At 36.4% G+C, this 20544-nt stretch overlaps 1 protein-coding gene and 1 long non-coding RNA gene across 5 annotated transcripts in view; one reads left to right on the plus strand and one right to left on the minus strand.

The window, feature by feature from the left end:
- Positions 1 to 20544, plus strand: part of ofcc1 (orofacial cleft 1 candidate 1) — a 122969-nt gene that overhangs the window by 17404 nt on the left and 85021 nt on the right. For 3 of the 4 annotated variants that reach the window (XM_058765691.1, XM_058765693.1, XM_058765694.1), the window contains exons 2-5: positions 149 to 207; positions 16711 to 16777; positions 17127 to 17270; positions 20254 to 20358. In XM_058765691.1, coding sequence (XP_058621674.1) covers positions 202 to 207; positions 16711 to 16777; positions 17127 to 17270; positions 20254 to 20358 — 322 coding nt within the window. In that variant the 5' untranslated portion in view covers positions 149 to 201. The remainder of the gene's footprint in view (positions 1 to 148; positions 208 to 16710; positions 16778 to 17126; positions 17271 to 20253; positions 20359 to 20544) is intronic. The other variant, XM_058765692.1, reaches the window with a different exon arrangement.
- Positions 5353 to 7974, minus strand: LOC131533383 (uncharacterized). The gene is made up of 4 exons (XR_009269093.1): positions 7720 to 7974; positions 7051 to 7124; positions 6412 to 6571; positions 5353 to 5734 (listed from the first exon to the last, which is right to left on the minus strand). It is a non-coding gene; the product is annotated as an uncharacterized LOC131533383 (long non-coding RNA).

Consider the following 20544-nt stretch of genomic DNA (forward strand, 5'->3'; position numbering starts at 1 on the left):
CTTTCCCACTGTTCATGCAACAGTTTTTTTTTTTTGTGCCTAATGAGTGAAATAAATAAGTAATTTAAAACACAGACACATGCTTGTACATACTTGATAAACACAAGTAGCCAAATGACACTAATAACCTGTAATTCTGTATGTGCAGGTAAAGGTCAAAGGTCACCACACAAGGAGTAGTAAAACGTACCCTCTGTGGCGATGGATGTGAGTATGCTTTCAATACAGGGTCAGAGACTTTAGCTTACAATTTTCTATTAAGTAAAAGGCAGACTTACCATTCACATTTAACATTTGCTGCAGTGGCCTGTGAGAGGTCAGCTGGGAATTGAGTGAAGGAAACGGCATAACAGAAAGCTGAGGAATTCTCAAGTAGCTGAACAAAAAACCTATTTAAAATCCCGAAGAGTTCCCATGATCCCAACCTGGCCCCTCATTCAGCTGGGCTAGACTGCCACTTGGTTTTACACACAAAACAGTACATATTGACATGTTTATTATACCTTGCCTTGTTCGCCATTATTGTATTGCTTGAATGTAAAGCAAAGGTGCAAACTAGATTACCACTCTTACTCTTTCTGCAGTATATAGAATGTACTGTATACTGTTCACAGCATGCAGATTTCCGGCATGGAATGCCCAGATGTACACTGTCCAGGCATACTACATCCCACCAGGCCCGTAGCCAGCTATGAGGTCACCGAGGTCCGAACCTCGGTAAATTTTTCATGTTCAAAAATAAAATTTGTTCTCTGAATGACCGATTTGCTATTAAACTCCTCATATGTCTGTATGTATAATTCAGTTTAGACAGTTTGCAAGAATGTTTAGCGTCCGTGGTATGAAAATGATCGCTGCGGGACGCTGGCGGAGTGAACGAGGCTTGAGAGAGTTGCGAGTGAGGACGCGAGCGCAGTCTCCGTGTTGCCAAATCCAGCTAATATGCACGTTTTGACTTGTCTTTCCCACTTAATTTGACACTTTAGAAAGTTAATAATGTAGGACCTTGCGGTTTAGGGTCAGCGATATCTTTATCTTATCTTATTTGCAAAAGATTTGTAATATATTCAGTTTATTTTTATTTACTGATGGGCTTTTGCTCATCTTAATAGCAATATCTGGCAACACTGCATCGCCGTAATCACCAGTAATCAAAAAAGCCCATTTCTGACATAGCCTACCCTACGACATTCGATAAGGGAAACGCAAAAAAAAAAAAAAAAAAAAAAAATTCATATTATCTGTCAGAAACGTTATCAACGCTGTCAAAAACAGTAGCATTTAACACTAGTGCAGAGATCTGTAGAAAAAGTAGGTTACAGAATAAAATGAAATATGCAAACACTATGAAGAAGTATATGCCAAGTCATTCATAGTAGTTAAATTTTCACAAATCATGTTATAAACATTTATAAGAGCACTAGACAAAGTTATCAGCTACACCGCAATGGTTATAAATAAAAACTATAACAGTATTGTTGCATGTATAATAAACAACTGATAAAATTATCCACCCCATAACTATAGAAATGTATTAACAAATTTTGATGCAATAAATAGGGTATGATTTAAAAATTGCATAAAAAAAATCTTTCTCCTTACTTATTCCTTCCCTTGCTAGCTTGTACTTATTTAAACAATGCCTGAGACTTGGTGTTACAAGCACTTCCTTTGTCGAATTGCCTCTTCAAGATGAATCGCTTCATGTGTTCCCCAAATTGTAAGTCGCTTTGGATAAAAGCGTCTGCAAAATGACTAAATGTAAATGTAAATGTAAAAATTAAAATTTTAACCCTCCAAAACAGAGAAAACTTCTTTCTTTCACAAAAATTTCTGTCTATTTTAAAGTGTTAATAGTTTATAATGAGTTGTATATATATAGGGGTTATTATAGCACAATTCTATAATAAGAGGTTATTATAGCATCCAATCTCCCCCCAACCATCCCCCCATCCGGACCTCACTAATTTTCAAAGCCTGGCTACGGCCATGCATCCCACAACGCAGTTTGCTAAACTTAACCTTCCATGTGATAAGTGAACCAGAAATAATTGTAGATGCTGTGTTTTAAACATCAATTTTTAAAACAAATCACTTGATTAGACTGCCATGTTTTCATAAAAAGATGATAACTGGACACCATTCACGAACTGAACAGACAATTGGACGAACGCACAAATTAATGTGACAACAATGTATTGTTTGAATTGTGCTGTTTATATAAAGAAAGCAAGTATGCCAGCTGTTCTGAAGTAAGCTAGATATTCTGAATAAATCATCTCTTATCAAATATGTTTAGCTTATGCAAGGATCAAATTTTTTCCCCTTAGTTTTTTAGTGGCATTTTTTAAACGACAAAGAAAGTTCTGTAATTTTTCAAGGTTCTGTTTTTCCCTCTTAATCAGTTAGCATCAAAGGGGCACACATGCATAAATAATTGGCTAATTCACTTAAAGGGGCCAGCGTAGATTAATTAAGTCTGAATTCTAATTATGTTTTCCTGTTTTCACCAACTGACATGGTTGTTGTTCAACATAAAGCTATTAGTTTAATAACAATTAGTATTTTATGAAAATGCATGCTCTAAAAATACATGAAGGTAGAGCTGCAGTGAGGGTTTGTAAAAAAAAAAAAGAAAAAAAAAAAAACAGCTAGCGCTTTCATCAGTCTTTTTCTTTGAATGTATTTTCAGACAAAATATGAATTTAAAAGATCTTGATCTCATGCAGTGTTTGTGAAACAGTCACACATATATGAGTGTCATTGATAGATGCAGGTCTGTGCTGCAATTTAATTCTGAATTATCTTTGGATAAAGCAGCTTTAAAGCTTGTAAAATCTCTATGAACATATATGTGACTGCACTTTATGTATTTATGCATGTTACTGCACTGCTTAGCAACTGTAAACAGCCTTCGTTTAGTCTAATGAAAAATAGTACTTGGCAGAATAATGTTTTTTTCCAGTGATTGATATTGGTATATTAAACATCTGTGACTTTTTAGGATATTGCTGCCTCTGCCATTTAACAAAAAAACAAAAAACAAAAAAACAATAACCTATTCGAGGCTATGTGTTACAGTGATTTTACCATGTTTAATGGGGCTCAGCTTTGCATTATGCCTAAGAACACCACTTACACTGTATTGGTGTTAAAACCACTGTAAAAGCCTCTCTTGATTTATTGGTTTATTGCTTTATTATTCACAATTACAGATTTGTAATCGTAATTCATGACGTAATTCGTGAGCTCATAAAGGAAATTAGAAAAGTAACAGTCCAGATGTTTCCCTGAATTTATAAAATCACACGTTTTACCTCAAGGTTATTATGGACAACTAATTATTTATTCTGTTTCAGCAGACAGAAATAAAATAGCTTTGTAGGGCTGTGTATCACCAGCAAAGTCACGATACGATACGTATCACGATACAGGGGCCACGGTACGATACGTATCACGATACTGGACTGCCCTAAATTTCACCTCAGAAGAATTGAGTAAAACAGCTGTTTATTAAACACTGCATACTATGGGGCCATTGCTAACTATTGGCAGAGCAGGCAGTTGACCTCTGCATTATGAAGGGACTCCATAACTGTACCACAGTACAATATAACGTTAGGTAATGACATATGTTTCATGTTTACATTGGGTACTCCCCACCAGGTAAAATATTCTGATTGCTTGCATCTTGTTTTTAAGGCCATAACTAATAACGTATTCGTTAGAAAGCAAGCGCGTTTATCCACAGTGGAGAGAGAGCACGTGCAGATGGTTGCCAGGTTGACAAAGATATGTAATATATATTTCCGTATTATGCAAGTGGGAAGCTCTGTTTCGGGGATTACGTCTCTTTATATCAGTTATTTATACCGTTATTTGGAATGTTTCACTTTATGGTTTCCATGGTGACGCGTCATTGCTTGTCACGTGACACACCGCAGCAGCAACAGCGCTGAATGAATGATGATGATCTGCTTAAACTGCTTTTATGTCATTTTTCTTTTTTTATTCAGAATATTCACAAATGTGTTAGCTATGGCATGAAATATCTGATATTCCGATTGTCAAATACATGCAAGTGGAAGTGTATTGTTGTTTAAACACCTTTATAACGATCGCGTTAGTTCAGCTGTACGCGCGATGGGCGCCGCCATGTTAGTTTGTGCCGCAGACGCAGTTCAGATTTACAACACGTGAATTCATCCACTTCTTCTGAAATACTTAAAAGTAAGTGGCTGGTGAACTGGGAGAAGAATAGAGTAAACATTAAAGTTACTTACACAATGTGTCTGATATGAATAAAACGTGTCGAATTATAATGGAAAGGATTATTATTACCTCTTCCATAGACATCAGTGTGTATTTTACAAACTCTAAATGTATTGTTTTTTTTAGTACTTATGTGAATTTATATGTCTGAAACCTAAAATAAACAGTATGTGGTTGAAAACACTGAAAAGTAGTGATATATGACAGCTCTGAGCGCGCCTGTCTCTGGCTAAATTCAACATTTGCTTAAAAACAAGAAATTTTATGACAAAAAATTTTGAAATGTAGGCTTAAATCAAACATTTTAATTCAGATTCTGTATATATATATATATATATATAAAACGGAAAACAAAAACAACGAAAAAAAAACAGCTGGCTGACCCCTAGAGGGGTGGGGGTGCCCCCCCTGTTCCAACGTCTAAGCCCAGCCAACACATCCATGTGGGGCCCATAGGGGTTGCAACTGGGCCGATATCTGGGGCCCATCTGGGCTACCCAACTGGGACCCAGCTAATTTTGTCCTCAGTTTCCATGGTGGCCCAACATGGGTTAGCCCAGATGGGCTGATGATGGGCTCCACATAGGGCCCATACGGGTTAACCAGGTAGCTCCCATTTGGTGCCTATATGAGTCTGCCTACATGGGTTAGTGATGGGACCCAGCTAGGTCTTATGTAGGTCTCTTATGGGCCACAACAAGTATACACATGGGCTAACATTTGTCTGTTTGGGTTACCTTATTTTACAGTACACCCCTAAATACAAACATTACATTAAATCCACTAAAATGCTAAAGGTATTCAATAAACAGAAACCAGTAGTTCATGATTTTAAGCAAAGTTTATTTGGAATAATTTAAACATTACTATTATAACTTGTACATTTACAACTTTATAAAACAAGTATAAAAAAAAAGAGTTAATTTTAAGCTCATGAAAAACTTTATTTCTTGTAAAAAATAAAAATCATCATAACTTGTATTCTGCATGCTTTAAACAAGGTTTCGTTGGAATAATTTGAACATGACCATTATAACTTGTGTATTTTACAACTTTATAAAACATAAGCATCTTAAAAAGTTAAAGTGAAGCTCCTGCCAAACATTATTTGGAATAACTTGTATCGTTTGTATACACATATCTGAAAACTCTAAAATACATTATTTCACAAACAAACAAACCAACCGTGCAGCCCCTCACACCTCTGTCCTCGCTCTCCCAATGACCCTTTGAAAAGACAACAATTAATGAACCACTGTGCCACTTTTTCAGTTAAAACAGACGATTCTTGTCTTTTTAAAGATTGTATTTCCATTTAATAATCACGAATATCACTTGCCTATCTTGCTCTCTACTACGAGACTTCGCAGAACGGTTTCCTCCCGTCACCGATGAGCCACTTTGACACTGACTTTTCTGCCTCTTTTCTGGTAATTTGGTTAAGAGAATTTTTTCAGGCTTCCTGTAAAGCACAACAAAAGCATTAAAGATAGATTAAATTCCATATTTAAGCCCTTGCAATAAATAAGCAGTCATCTCCATTTTTAAATTTTTTCAGGATGTACAATAAAGGTATCGGATATAATATTCTATCATAAATGGATGTGTGTAAACAAGGGCACAGGGCAACATTTAAAGGCATAGTTCACACAAAAACATTTATTTGTCTCATTTAAATCACAAATGTCAAAATCTGAAATTTTCTTTAAAAAATAATTTTTATCAGGCAAATATAGGTCATCATTCAATTCATTGCCATTACAGTGAAGTAACTGAACATAAACATAAGAGCCTGAAAATTTTAGACGGTTTTTGCATCTGATGTCTTCGTTTGTTCTTATTTTATTACCACTTCACTTGTATTAGTGTACTTGTCTTTAATAAAGTTTGAATGTTATTTATTATAAACTCTTTTTGTGATCGCTTCACCACAAATGAACAGTTACTTATCACTAAAATAAGCAGTACACCTGGTTCATATTCTCATAATTTTGGGGTATTGCTTGTCCAAATATGGACAATTATTTGCATTCAATCAAACTGATTTGATTCCACTGATTTATGAAGAACAAACTCAACTCTACCAAATAACCTCTGTTTGCACATGAACGTTAATAATCCAACAGCAAGTAAACATACCTTATACAACCTCAAGCAGTTTGAGCCCCCGAAACTCTCACTTTCCATGCCGGCTAACAAAATTGAACTCTCTTGATAAGGGGTGGTCCAAAAGGAAAGCCCTCATTCTTCTCGTGGCTTCATCCACAGTATTGCCTCCAATTTCTACCACCACAGAAAGCTAATGGAAAACAAGATTATTATTATTGGGAGACAACACAAAAAATAACCCCGAATAATTGCAATTACATTTTCCCCAAGATCTACTGTGTGTATCAAGTCCATACAAGTCTATTACTCTCAATTCCTATGGAACACTTCCATAATTCCTATGCAGTTACCTCTGTAACAGATGTTTTATACTTGTACTACAATTGTGTTGCCTGTGCTACAAAAAATATTCTCTATAGCAAAACAGCTACAGTACTGTGAAAATGTGTTAGGCCACCATTACATTTGTTGTTTTGGAAATGGTATAATGATTATCTCAGAGTTTTTATTAGAATACAACAAGAAAATACAGCTAATTTATAGGCAGTATTAAAAAAAATGAAAGAAACAAAATGGTGGCCTAAGACTTCTGCACAGTACTGTAACTTAGGTGCAGAAACGTTAATGTTCAGCCCTGTGAAGCTGCTAAATGGTCATGTTAGAACATACCACTTGTTTCTGGAAGGTGGGGTCTGCCAATTTCTGCTCCACTGCATCAACATCCAAGACCGTCCGATTACTTTCTGTAAGAAAAATGCTTATTACTTTAAAAAGATTAAAATTCTAATTTAGGCAAAAACATTTGTATAGTCATAACAATTTGTATGATTTGTAATAACACCCGAATGCAAACTGTTGCAGATTTATATTTAGATTTATCTAAGGCAGAAACTCCTGTTTGCATGATAAATATTAAATATTGTTGTATTTTATTTATTGTTAAAAGTACAACAGCCTTGTTTACTGTTCAAATGGAGATCTGTCCCAGGCTAAGGTAATTACACTAACGTTAGCTTCTCTGCTATAAGCCATTTCACATCGTCGTCGTAATCTTCCTGTATCGTGAGCACACAGCCCGCTGCCAAACTTTGCAGTTTGAGCTTTTTTAGTGTTTTTTTGTTTTGTTTGTTTGTTTGTTTTGGAGGGTAGGGAACATCAATACAGCATTATCGTTTAACGTTAGACATTGGCGCCAGAAATAAGAGGAAAATATGGCGCGATCTGAGTATGAAGTCTAAATTCTAACGTGACAAAAGCCAAACTATGTTTCGTTAACATCATGGTTTGTAAACAATGTAATTACATGCTCTACATTTTGTTTTAAATTGTAATTCTTACCTTGGTTACACTGACGGCAAACGTCTTCTCTCGAAAATTACAGCAAAGCAGTCAGAGAGTAGTAATGGCGTCGGCGCGATGCAGCGCGTGCTGCGTGGGGGATGGGAATTGCTGAATGAAATCTCGCGGGATCCACACTGCATGCAGATCGAGGCAGGGCTGCATCTCGCGGTAGTTTGATGTCGTGGGGAATGGGATCTCGATGGAACTCGGGAGATCTCGAGTTGTCAGCACAATTAAAGTGGCAGCATTTTTTTTTTTTGGCTAAATGTCAGTGGAAAATTGGGTAGAATGAGTGTTGGAATTGATTAAAGTAATCCAAGTGTCAAAACAACAACAAAAATAATTTTAAAGACACATATGTGCATATATATACATGTAATCACCCCATGGGATTAATTATTTTTGCACTTGTATATTTGATAAAACAAATAGGGTCCCATGTGCAGCCCATTTTGAGCCCATGCACACATTTCCCATTAATTACCCAACTGGGAACCACATGGGGAGCCCACCTGGGTTCACCCAAGTGGGCCCCAGATAAGATGCCCACCTGTTCACCCATCTGGGTCCTAGCTGAGCCACCCAAGTGGGCCCCAGATAAGATGCCCACCTGGGTTCACCCATGTGGGTCCTAGCTGGGCCACCCAAGTGGGCCCCAGATAAGATGCCCACCTGGGTTCACCCATGTGGGTCCTAGATGGGCCACCCAAGTGGGCCCCAGATAAGATACCCACCTAGGTTCACCCATGTGGGTCCTAGCTGGGCCACCCAAGTGGGCCCCAGATAAGATGCCCACCTGGGTTCACCCATGTGGGTCCTAGCTGGGCCACCCAAGTGGGCCCCAGATAAGATGCCCATTTTGAGCCCATGCCCACTCTGTACCCCTGTAGCCCATGTGAAACCCATGTGGGCCCCACATTAACGTGTTTGCTGGGTGGAGGCCAGTACCTGTTAGTGTCTGTTTATTTAATTATTTATTTATAATGAAATAAATAATATTAGGATTAGAGCTGTCACGATTCATTCATTCAATTTGAGTACTAGATTAAAAAAAAAAAATCCTCGATTGCAATTCGCCTGTGTCGAGCAAACGGCAAAATACTAGAAACGGCACATTCTACAGAAGAGAATCCATGAAACCCTGATAGCACACGTATATCTCAGAGATGTCTATAGCCCCTTTCACACTGCACGTTGGTCCCGGAAAATTGACGGAGTGGCCTCTGTGTGAACGCAAACACGACCCGGGATCGATTCCGGGTTGGGGACCTCTAGTAACATTGCCGGGTTCAGTCCCGGAACGAGCGCTGTGTGAACAAGAGCCGGATCAAAGGGTGTGACGTAGTGATTGACGCAAGTTATCGCGTGACTGTTTTACCGGGTGTTTTGAAGGCAGATCAACGTTCGCGACGAAAAAAATATGTGCAAACTGTAATGAAGCAGAGATCAGGGAGCTCCCCACTATCTGCGCTGAAGATGAAATCGTCGCCAGCTTTAGTGAAACGGTACGCGTCACATTACCCGTCACGTCGTAATGTCACGTATCTTTACGGGATGTGGGTGGATGCACACACATATTCCGGAAAATCACTGGCAGTGTGAATGAACCAAACTCAAACGATCCCGGGACAAATCACGGAACACATTATCCGTGTATTTTCCGGAATCTCTGTGTGAAAGGGGCTTATTTGATGTCTGAATTTGCATCTGGTATTTTTTAGGGTGTTTGCTCATCTGCAATATGTCTATAGGACGTTTCCTTTTAGATGCCAAATAGACATCTATTAAGATGTTTATGATTTAGAATGTAGGTAAAACTGACATGTGAAAGACGTCTGTCAGACGTTTGTAGACAGCAGATGCTTTCCAGATCAAGAGATCTTTAACAGACATCTTGCAGATGTACGTGTGCAATCTGGGAACGCACAATTGAACCATTTTCCAAGGCTGCATGTTATATTAAACCCATTTAAAATTCATAATAAAGAATAATGCTATTTTGAATTCACAAACGCCATGATTCAATTAAATATATATATATATATGCAATGCAATTAAATATACTGTATGTACCTTAATTATTTGCATGTGTAGGTTATGTATGTTCTTGTCAGCGTGCTCCGTTTACAGTAAATGCTGCTCCACACAAACAGTTACCAGGAATGTGATTTCAGTATTTTCCGACCTCTGAGGGACGACCCATGTGATTCGAGTAGATCCTTGGTTATTTATTTATTTATTTATTTTTATGGGTGTTGGTTACTGCATGATGATTGAAATCGCATGGCCTTAAGCTATTACCTAAATAAACTGCAAAAAGATTGTTTCCTAAAACATGGACGGACTGGTCCTGGGAGCTCGCGGCGCCACCTGCAGGAGGGTCATTCTTCAGAAACGTCCCCTTTTGGTATGGCAAAATGTCTTAACATTTTTATTTATTTTTTACATTTAAACTTAGACCACATTATTAGATTACCTTTTGACTTTATGAATACATATAAATGACAGCTTAATTATATATTTTTTAGCTTTTTTGTGCAATTATTTCAAGACCATATGTATGAGATTCATAACTATCAAATATATGATATAAATGGCATAATAAAACAAAATGTCAAATAAATATTATAAAATGAATATCATTTTTTTGTCATTGGTGTTACCTTCTTTAGCAATATTAAAAGTTTTTATGAAATATTATTTCTAAAAAATAATTTTCAGCACATGTAGTCAGAGTTACAGAAAAAATAATGAAAATGCAAGAAATAAGGAGATTATGTTTTATTTATTTAATGTGACAGACAAAAACAGTACAGTGACAGTAACACCAGTGACAATTTTCATGAAAATTGCATTTTACAAAATGTCTGCTGCAAGATATCAAGCCACATGTTGTCAATCATGGTATACTCACTAAATTAAGTAGTTTAATCCATTTGTATTATTATTTTTTTTACATTTCCCTCACAATAAATAGGTCACACCAGTGACATCACCTAAAAGCTTCATATGAAATAATGAGATAAATGAGAAAATTTATCATAACTGAAAAGAAACAGTGGACTAAACATGGGCCTTTTTTTCATAGATGTTTAGAAAATAGGAAGGAGGAAGTCGAGTGATGTCATCAGTGTGATTTTTTTATTCCAAAATAAAATACTTTTGTTAAGCGGTAACACCAGTGACACAACTCCAGGGGACCACTATTTTCATTATACATTTTATAATATTTATTTGACATTTTGTTTTATTATGCCATTTATATCATATATTTGATAGTTATGAATAGACTTTTGTATTTTAAATGGTAGAAAATCCTGTTTTTGACCTAAAAAAAAAAAGCACTTTCCTGCTGTGCATTGCTGTGGGGACAAGCAGTTTTGTGGTACTTGGAATTCTATATAATTAATAATAAAAAAAATAATGCCACATTGATGGCTCAGGAAGGTGTAATTGTTCAAATAACATATTGTTTCATTTTAAAATATAAAAAAATTGTAACCCTAATGTGTATTTCAATTGTAATATTTCTTTAAAGTGTATAGGGACAGAAAAGTGGACGTTTCTGTAGAATGACCCAGGACAGTTAAAAGCTTTCAAATGGTTCAAAGCGCCAAACACGAGTAGAATCAGCACTGAAACGTGTCTCGACCCGGAGACTTGTTATGAATGGCTGTGAGAATTTGAGATTGCTAGTGCTGTCATAAAATTCGCAGCGGTTGTGATGTAATTATATAATAGGCTGTAGTCTGACGTGCTGCATGTCTGCTGTTACAGTACTGTTTTTAGTTTGGATTCACTGTTAGTGCTAGCTGCGCTGCGTGCACTTGGTTTGATCCGCTTTAATTTGCATTTGGGAACGCAACATTTATCATTAGAAACGTTTCTATATCTGTTGTTGTTTACAAAGAGAAGTTTCAGTGTCACATAATCCTTCAGAAATCATTCGAATATGCTGATTTGCTGCTCAAGAAACATTTCATTATTATCAATGTTAAAAACCGTTTGCTGCTTAATATTTTTGTGGAAACAATGATACCACTCAAACATTTGAATACGATTTAAAAAAGAGAGAGAAATTAATCATTTTAAGCATCATGCATGAAAGTGATAAAAAATTAGTGAAGACATTTAAAATTATTTCTATTTAATAAATGCATTAAAACATTTAATTAATATATTTGATAAATGCAAATAAATGCTGTTCATTAAACTTTATCAAAAAATCCTGAAAAATAAAGTGCATCACTGTTTCCACACAAAATATGAAGCAGCAAAATTGTTTTCAACATTGATAAAAATCAGAAATGTTTCTTGAGTCAAATAAATTGTAATGATTTCTAAAAGACCATGACACTGAAAACTGGAGTAATGATGAAGAAAATTCTGCTTTGCATCACAGGAATAACATTACATTTTATAATATATTAAAATTGAAAACTTTTTTTTTTTTTTTAATTTGTAATAATATTTCACAATATTGCTGTTTTTTTTACTTTATTTTGATCAAATAAATTCAGCCTTGATGAGCAGAAGATATTTATTTCAAAATCATTTAATTGTAATGTTTCCAAACTTTTGGCAGGTACTTTAATAATAACAACAATTCTATGTACTTTACTATAATATATTATAGTAATATAGTATATTATATTGTTATCATGATTATTAAATGCTGCTTTTTATTTTTACAGGACAATAGTATGTATTATTACAACATAAGATATATATTTTAATGTGATAAAATATATATTTTTAATAAGTGTTGGGGGCGTGGCTTGTGGGCATGATTTGGGGCATGGTCAGATTTTCCTTCTTTTTTGTCTCTAGCTGATCACATGCCTGAGTTACACACAGGACAATACATCAATAGTTTCCTCAATATGCTAACTGTTCATTGCGATTTCAAAATAAAAGTTTAAACTCTTGCTCTGGGTTTACACATTTTGATGTCCACATATTCAAGAAATTACAGTGGCTGTAGCATTTTTTGTCGTAAAGAAATGGCCAAATATTATAAATTAAGTGGACATTTAAATGAAATGTTAAGTCAATATTAAAGAAGGATTAGATTGCACAGTAAAGTGTAAAAACAGTCGTCAGGCCATTGGCTCTGTCTGCAGTCATTTGTTGTAATGCATATTGTACATTAGCTCTATTGTTTATAATACATTATATTTGAACAGTTTTGTACTTTATACTTTATTTGAACAATTATTATGGCCTCATTGTTATTATATATATATATATATATATATATATATATATATATATGTGTGTGTGTGTGTGTGTGTGTGTGTGTGTGTGTGTATATAATTATCTGATTACTCGATTAATGCTCAGAATAATCGACCAATAACTAAATTACCAAAATAATCGTTAGTGACAGCCCTAATTAAAATCCTTTTTTAGAACATGTATGTAGATTCAGTGTAGTACTTGGATTTTGGGTTATGTGCACATAAGTGTGTGTGTGTGTGTGTGTGTGTGTGTTTAAGCTTAAGGTTAAAGCTGCAACATAGAGGACAGAGGCTGTCAGCACATCAACAGGGTGAGAGAGAGAGAGAGCGCGAGAGAGAGAGATTGTCGTTGGGCTTGTTTACCGCAGCCAGCAGAAGAAAACAGTCAGACGTAAATGAGGGTTGACGGTTTCATGAAGCACAATTGGTTGAAGGCAGATTCAATGTGACTGCTCTGAACTGGGCAATGATCCGTACAGTATGCAAAATTCACTCTGGAACTGGTCTATGCCCACCAGCCTTACGCCTAGCCGTTGCACTCTGAACGGATCCCAGGCTGAAGATGGCATCCGTGTTCCCAATTCTTTTCGACAACAATCACATTCTTTTATAAAGCTCATACATTTCTCTTGTCATCCATTAGAGAGGATTTCTTGCTCTTCTCTGTCCATGGTGCAGCACATAGTGGCGTCTTGTTAGTGTTCATTGAGAGAAAGGGCAGCATTTTCATTTCTAACAGCAGACGGGATGCCTCCGGATGTCAGCGGAACCATTTTTCATACTTATTTTATAGTGTGTTTAAGGCAGATATCAGCAGGATTACTTGGCACCTTACACCAGTCCTGACACTGAATTGCTAACGCACTGGTCATGTATATTTGTTCAGTTTTTAAGATATTAAAAGCAAGTAGCAGTTGCTCAGTGTTTTGTAAAAGAGCTTGGCACAGGGCCCTACTGATGAATAATGATCATTACCTTATTTTATCATAGTAAGATTGATTAATTAATTTAGATGCTAAACAGATGATAGCTGACCCCAGAGCATGTTTCTGTGTTTACATCCCAAAAGAGAGATGAGAACACTGTAATTAGTGACTGTGAAATAAAAGCATCACATAGTACTTTCCAAATTAGTTTCTTAGCAAGACTGACCAACAATACAATGCATTATGAGATTTTTTTTTGTCTTGCTTGTCAAAATTAAAAGTAAATGGGATCTTAGCATGCAATTTTGATTGTAATTTCAGATGAATCTTAAAATATTGTTCAAACAAGGCAATATTTAACATATTAATTTCTAAAGCCTTATCTACTCAATGATTTACTCATCTTTTATATAGATTTATATAAGTTATATAAGTATTTTAATTATCTACATTGGGGGCTTTTCTCACAAATGTTTGCTAGCATATACTGTATATCAAAACAAACAGATTTTTAGTATAAAGTTGTAGTTACTTATTTGTGTTTGTCTCAGGTGGTTGCAGTAGTTTTTGCACCAAACAGTACAGATTAAAACAAAATATTCTTACAGAAGCGTTATAAGTCAAGCTGTAACACTAAATTTGGTTTGTAACACGTACAAATTCACTGATGTTCATGTGTACATGTGCAGAAATTCATCTGGGAAAAATAGAGGAATATGACAATGCTGGTGTGACAACTTCAGAAAGTAATTAAAGAGATTTGTTACTGGGAGATAATTGAAATCCACCAGTGTAAGAGAGCGCTGGACGGATAATATGAAATGTTGAATTGGTGAGGATAATTATGTGTCATTCTGCTTTTGGCAAAATCATTATTTGCTTATTTCTCAAGTGGTGGCCCAATTATCACTCGTAAATTTGCATGTGGGACATGCACCAAAGTGTTAAAAAAAAAAATATATATATATATATAATATATATATATATATATAAGTCATTCTAGAATGACTATAAATTAAAAAAAACAAAAAAAACACTTAATTGACATATTTAAAATTTCTGGTCAGTCTTACCATTTTCCTGTTGGAGAAATTGATTTGAAGACAGTAGGGGGAAAAGCAAATGGTTTTTAAATAAGTTACAATTAGATTAGCATTAATCTCAGCGGTGCAAATGAATGTGTGGCTTTAGGGCTTGTTGGATGTTAAAGCAGATTTCTAAACTCTGCTCCAGATTGGAGTGTGTCCTGCTCAACTTTAATTGCTCTGTCATGTAAGATGAAAAACATTTCCCACTTTAACTGCTGTCTTTAAGATGATGTTTTATGTTTTGTGCATCTGTACACTCTGTTCATATATATTGCAGAGTTTATCACTGTAATATGTGCCATTCAGGACTCATTTACATGTGCAAGAATTAAGTACTGCAGTCACAGTTCTCAGCTTTGAGTGTCATCCAAAAAACAAAACAAAATCAAAACTCAGATTTTTAATTATAATATTTATTGTCTTAACACATGCAGATCCATAGTGTATGGATCCACACTATAGAGCGTATACCGTAAGTTTGCTATGGATTCTGCCTTTGTTTTTTGACAGATTTTTATGCTTTTCAGCAAATTTTAACAGCGAAAGATATATAAACCACAACACTTTTACTATTAAATGTATGTTAAATGTAGGCCTGTCTTACAACAATATTATACAAATATATAGCTTTTTTATTATTTTAATTTGATCTTTTTAAATTACATTTACATTCATTGTTACAGTACATTTATAGTTTACCATTACATTCATAAATGTAAAATATCCACAGAGTTAAAATCTTCCTTCATAAACAGAAAAAGAAAAAAAAGAAAAATTGAATTATGTGTTTGAACCAACAAACCACTGCAGGAAAGAATAAGCATTGGTGTAATCATGACAACTATAGTCCCGGTTTCCCCTATTTAACTAAGACACATGATACTCTGAAAATAAGTGTGTTTATTGATGTGTCAGATTTGATCTCACAATAGTAACAATAATGTTTTATTGGCATTAATCAAAATATACATTGACTCATGCAAATATGTGATATTGCACACGTCATATTTTTGTTGTGTGCTTCATTCACATTACATTAATGTTGTACTTGTATAAACTGATATATTGCAACACCCTATTTAATTATAGCTCGTGTGCAGTATGTAATGCTAGGAAACCTAACTTGTAGTCCTAAAACAATGAACAATATTTTTAAGAGATATCCTAAGTGTTTTGGGCTGCAACTTTCATTTGAAATGTTCAACCGTTTTTCATATTCTTTCACAGCATGTTAAAGTTTTAGTACGTGGTAACCAGTTTGAGAACCTTGGTTTGTGTTTTTAATTTGGTGCGAGGTCTCTCGTCCTATTTTCTTCCTCGTATGTTTGAGCCTTCATGCTGCTTGCAATGTGTTTATAATGATTTGCATATTCATATGTACGGCAAACCTCCAACATTTTCACGTAGTGCTCATGAAAATGCATCTTTTTTTTTTTTTGAGGAGAAAACGTTGTTTCTCTCGGGTTGGAGGTTGGGGTGGGATTTGGGAAGGTGGGGGTTGGACATTGTAAGTATTTTAATGTGACCTTCATCAGGCATTCATGTCAGCTTATCTATTTATGATTCCAGTTTCTTCCACTCTGTTGTTCAATTAGCGCTTGACCCCTTTAGCGGCATTGTAAATTAAATGACATTTCCGTGTCGTCCCATATTTAAAATACTGCGTTAGTTGCGGATCAGAAATGATGATCTTCATTCTGCAGCTAATTTATTCATTTAACAATTTCCCTCCAGAAGTTGCAGCAGAAGGCTGTGGAGCAACCTGAGCAGAAGAAATCCAAGTCGGCTGAATTTCTGATGGGTGAGTCCCGCGTGATGAGTTATTGCTCATAATTTGTGTAAGGATTAATTAACTAATTACAGACAAATGGCTCTGGGCTAAATTTTGCTCTTGCTTGTCAGGGCGCAATTTGTAATTATTTTAATCATTTCTTCTTCTTCGTCTCCTTCATCTTCTTCGTCTTCTCTCTTCCCCTCTTTTTCACACAGCCTTCCTCTTCATGCTTTGGGTTTAATTTTAACCTCGTTGTGTTTCTGTGTCATTTTAGGAGGGAGGAATTTTCAGTTGCCATTAAATGTGCTTTGGAATAATGTGCCACTCTGACCTTCTCTGTTTTATTTTCATTTGTGCTTTGTCTTTCTGTCCTCAGCAGAAAGAGTCTTGATGGAGGGTGCTGTGAATCCTGCGTTCCAGGAGGACTCGGAGGAAGAGAGCGAGATGAGAAGTGGAGGGCACGATAACACGCTTGCAGCTCAGCAGTGTGCGGGGCTGCAGGCCGCAGCTACGGCACGAGGTGAAGTTTCATGCTGTCCCTCCCTCTGTAACACAGGCCTGGCCTCACATTCCAGTGCAGCCTGTCCCAACAGGTATCCCGGTGTAGCATAGGTGCATCTGCAGATGTTGCAGGAGAGAATATTAAAAAAAAAATGTGTGTGTGCTGGATCTGCATGAGATTATATCATGTTGTGCTAAACGCACTGCTCATCATCTAAAAGAAACCAGTTTAGACCTACACCTGGAACATACGCCCACTTGTCATAGCAGGTTATGAATCAGATTTGTAGTTTGTAAGTGTATAAGTACTTTTTCATATCCTCGTTTTTTTGTGCATCGTCAATTAAATGTAAGCCATTGGTAGGTTGACTTCCTAAAAACACTGCGGCTCTGTGGCACTTTCAAAGCATTAGTCTTGTTAAAGCAGATTGTAAAGTGTGCATTTTTCATGCATGGCGGGCTGATTACTATGTGATAGACACAGTGTTTGGGAAATGTATGTGATTAAAAATAGTCATTATATTTACAGTTATGTTTGGTGACACTAGTGGTACAGAAATACGCACTTTAATTCTGATCATTGTTAAGGTATAAAGAGCAAATGGACAGTTTGTGCATATAATCACCAGATCAGCAGTGAACTATCACAATACATTAACATGATTACGTTTAACAGGTATAGTGACAGAAAAGTAGTGCTCATTTCAGGAAGAGCACATCTTCTGTTCAGTTTGGATGTGGAAATATCTTTACAGATAAAAGTTAAATTGCAAAATTACGTAAGCAATAGACTTCAAGAAAATTATGTATTCATATAATGGATATTTGGAGACTGTGTGTAAGTGTTGCAATACACTAACTCTGCCATTTGTTAATAATAATTGTTTAAAAAACAGATATATGTAAGTTTATTTAGTTTTGTACTTCAGTTGTGCAATGCGAGAACATTTATTTATCTCTCTTTCAATTGATTTTCTTAACCAATAACTTAGATTAAATGTAGAATATATACATAGAATAACTGATACCGCAAAATATGCAACAAAGCAAGTGAAAAAAAAAAAAAAAAAGCAGAAGAAAAGGAAGTCGGAGTGGAGTTTAAATTTCAGGCGGTTGCCGTCTTTGTGTGTGTTGTGAAAGCTTACAGAGCACTGGAACGAACATAGAGTGTGTTTTAGCTGGCAGGCATATTCCCGCATGTAAATAATTCAAATGATTATCAAATTCAAGCTGAGATCAAACCTTAGCTTTTGCCTATGCATAATTTCAAAAGTAAAACCGCTGTGTTCAATTCCTTTGATAAATACTACATCAACTTTCATTTCACACTGCAAAAAAAAAGGAAAAAAAAGGACAGCTCATTTTGTCCTAAGAGAAGCTGTCTTTTGGGTGTTTTTGTAAATTTTGTCAGCATGTACTTGAGAATGTATTTACTTACATGTACGAAAATTGCATGATTTCCCCATCCTAAATCTATAAGCAGCCTCCCTGACAAATCAGTGTTATTCTAGCGAAGTCAGACCGCATTGCAGAGCTGCATTATTGATAGTGTTCATGGAGAACAGAGGAGAGTTTGATTAAGGATGAGAAACACTGGAAGATGGCCAGGCAGTGTAGTTAAATCAAAGATATAATTCAAAGACATCATTTCAAAGACCGCCAACGTTATGCAAATGCAAATGTGCAGCCCCTTCCAACAAAAACAGATATGGAAGCCAAACTGTGTTTACCGTGGAAAAGAGCTTCACTTCAGGACTCAAGTCACTTCAATTTATTTGATGGGTGAATGTCAGTCAAAAGGGGCGTTCACACTGACAACAATTAAATCGCTTGAGGTCGAACTGTATCAGGCGGGGGATCGCTGTGTGCACTCCCATTGGTAGTTGCAGCCTCGCATCGCTGCTCATTTGCATGAAGTCAACTCAACTTTGTTGCATCGCCAAAGGTCGCTTTTGCTCATGACGGCAGAAACATAGACAGTATAAGTAGGAGGATATACTTTTAGATAAATGGATAAAAGAAATTGCAATTCTCACTATGGCTGTTGTAGGAATGAAAGTCCCAGCTTAGAGCTTAAGGACCCAGTTGCTTTTTTGGTAGTAGCATTGTGCAGAATGTTACTAACTTTTTCTTTTCTCCCCATTTTTAGCACGATTTAAGCCAGATTTATGATCAATGTCATGGCTGATTTGAAATATGTTTTTAAAACATAATTTTTGGAGATTTTGGCCCTTACACATTTGAGTAGGTTGAGTAGACTACTTGATGACTCTCATTGAAACAGTGACTTCAGGTTGTTTTTTTCTACCATTAAGTTTAGCTAATTTGTAACAGAAATTAAGTTCTAAACATATCAAGTCTTTAATAGATGAGGCTTGCTCAGATGCATCTTTTCGAACCATTTTCAAGATGTAAAACCTACAGTTGAGACATGGATGTGTTGAGTAGTGAAGAGCAGAGAGCAGTGAATGTTTAACAGGAATAACCCCTCTAGCTGCTGGCTTTCTATAAAACTCTGGCAAGACGCTTTGATGCCCAAAGGTCAGCGATTGCTAATAAGGAGTCAATGGGATACAGCATTTGCTTTGTCGCCCCTCTCTCGCTTTCTCTCCCTCTCTCTCTGACCAGTGACCCCGGAGCAGTGTTAGGGTATTGTCTTTGAAATCCAGGGCTCCTTGGCTTATACACATTTCTTATTAGTTCTTTTGAACACAGGTAACATATGGCAGGTTGTGTTTAAAAGATTGCCTGCTCTGACCTTTCCTAGCATGCTAATTAGGCCCCTGAGCAGCGTTAGGCCCTCGTGAGTGCAGCTCAGGGAAACGTGACCGACTAGGGCCTTATCAGGTAGCCTGTGCCAGCCGGCGAGAGTGGTGTGGACTTTCAGAATTAACATTTTCACTTCATGTGCTTCTAATAATCACTAACCTCACCCGGCCCACCAACCATCAACCCCCCTCACTTTCTCTTTTCTCTCTTTTGCCCGCCTGGACTTTCCACAGGAAATGAAGGTGCCCAAAATTACTTTGACCCCTCGTCGGCAGCGGAGGGTGACCCAAGGCGGTGCAGGATGTCTGAGGTCGGAGGCAGAGATGAGCTGGAATTAAGTATGCCATTTTTTCTCATAATAGGCCGTCTCAGTTCATTAAAGCGGGGTGAGCGAGATCACTCGTAGCCAGTCAGAGCGCTGGGCGGGCCGGTCTATGTAAATACTTTTACTAGTGGGTCACGAGATAGGGCAGTGCTGTGACTGTCATTGCTGAAGGTCACCTATCATTGGTCAGTTCCATTTC

Source organism: Onychostoma macrolepis, chromosome 24 (assembly GCF_012432095.1).
Source record: "Onychostoma macrolepis isolate SWU-2019 chromosome 24, ASM1243209v1, whole genome shotgun sequence".
Lineage (NCBI taxonomy): Eukaryota > Metazoa > Chordata > Actinopteri > Cypriniformes > Cyprinidae > Onychostoma > Onychostoma macrolepis.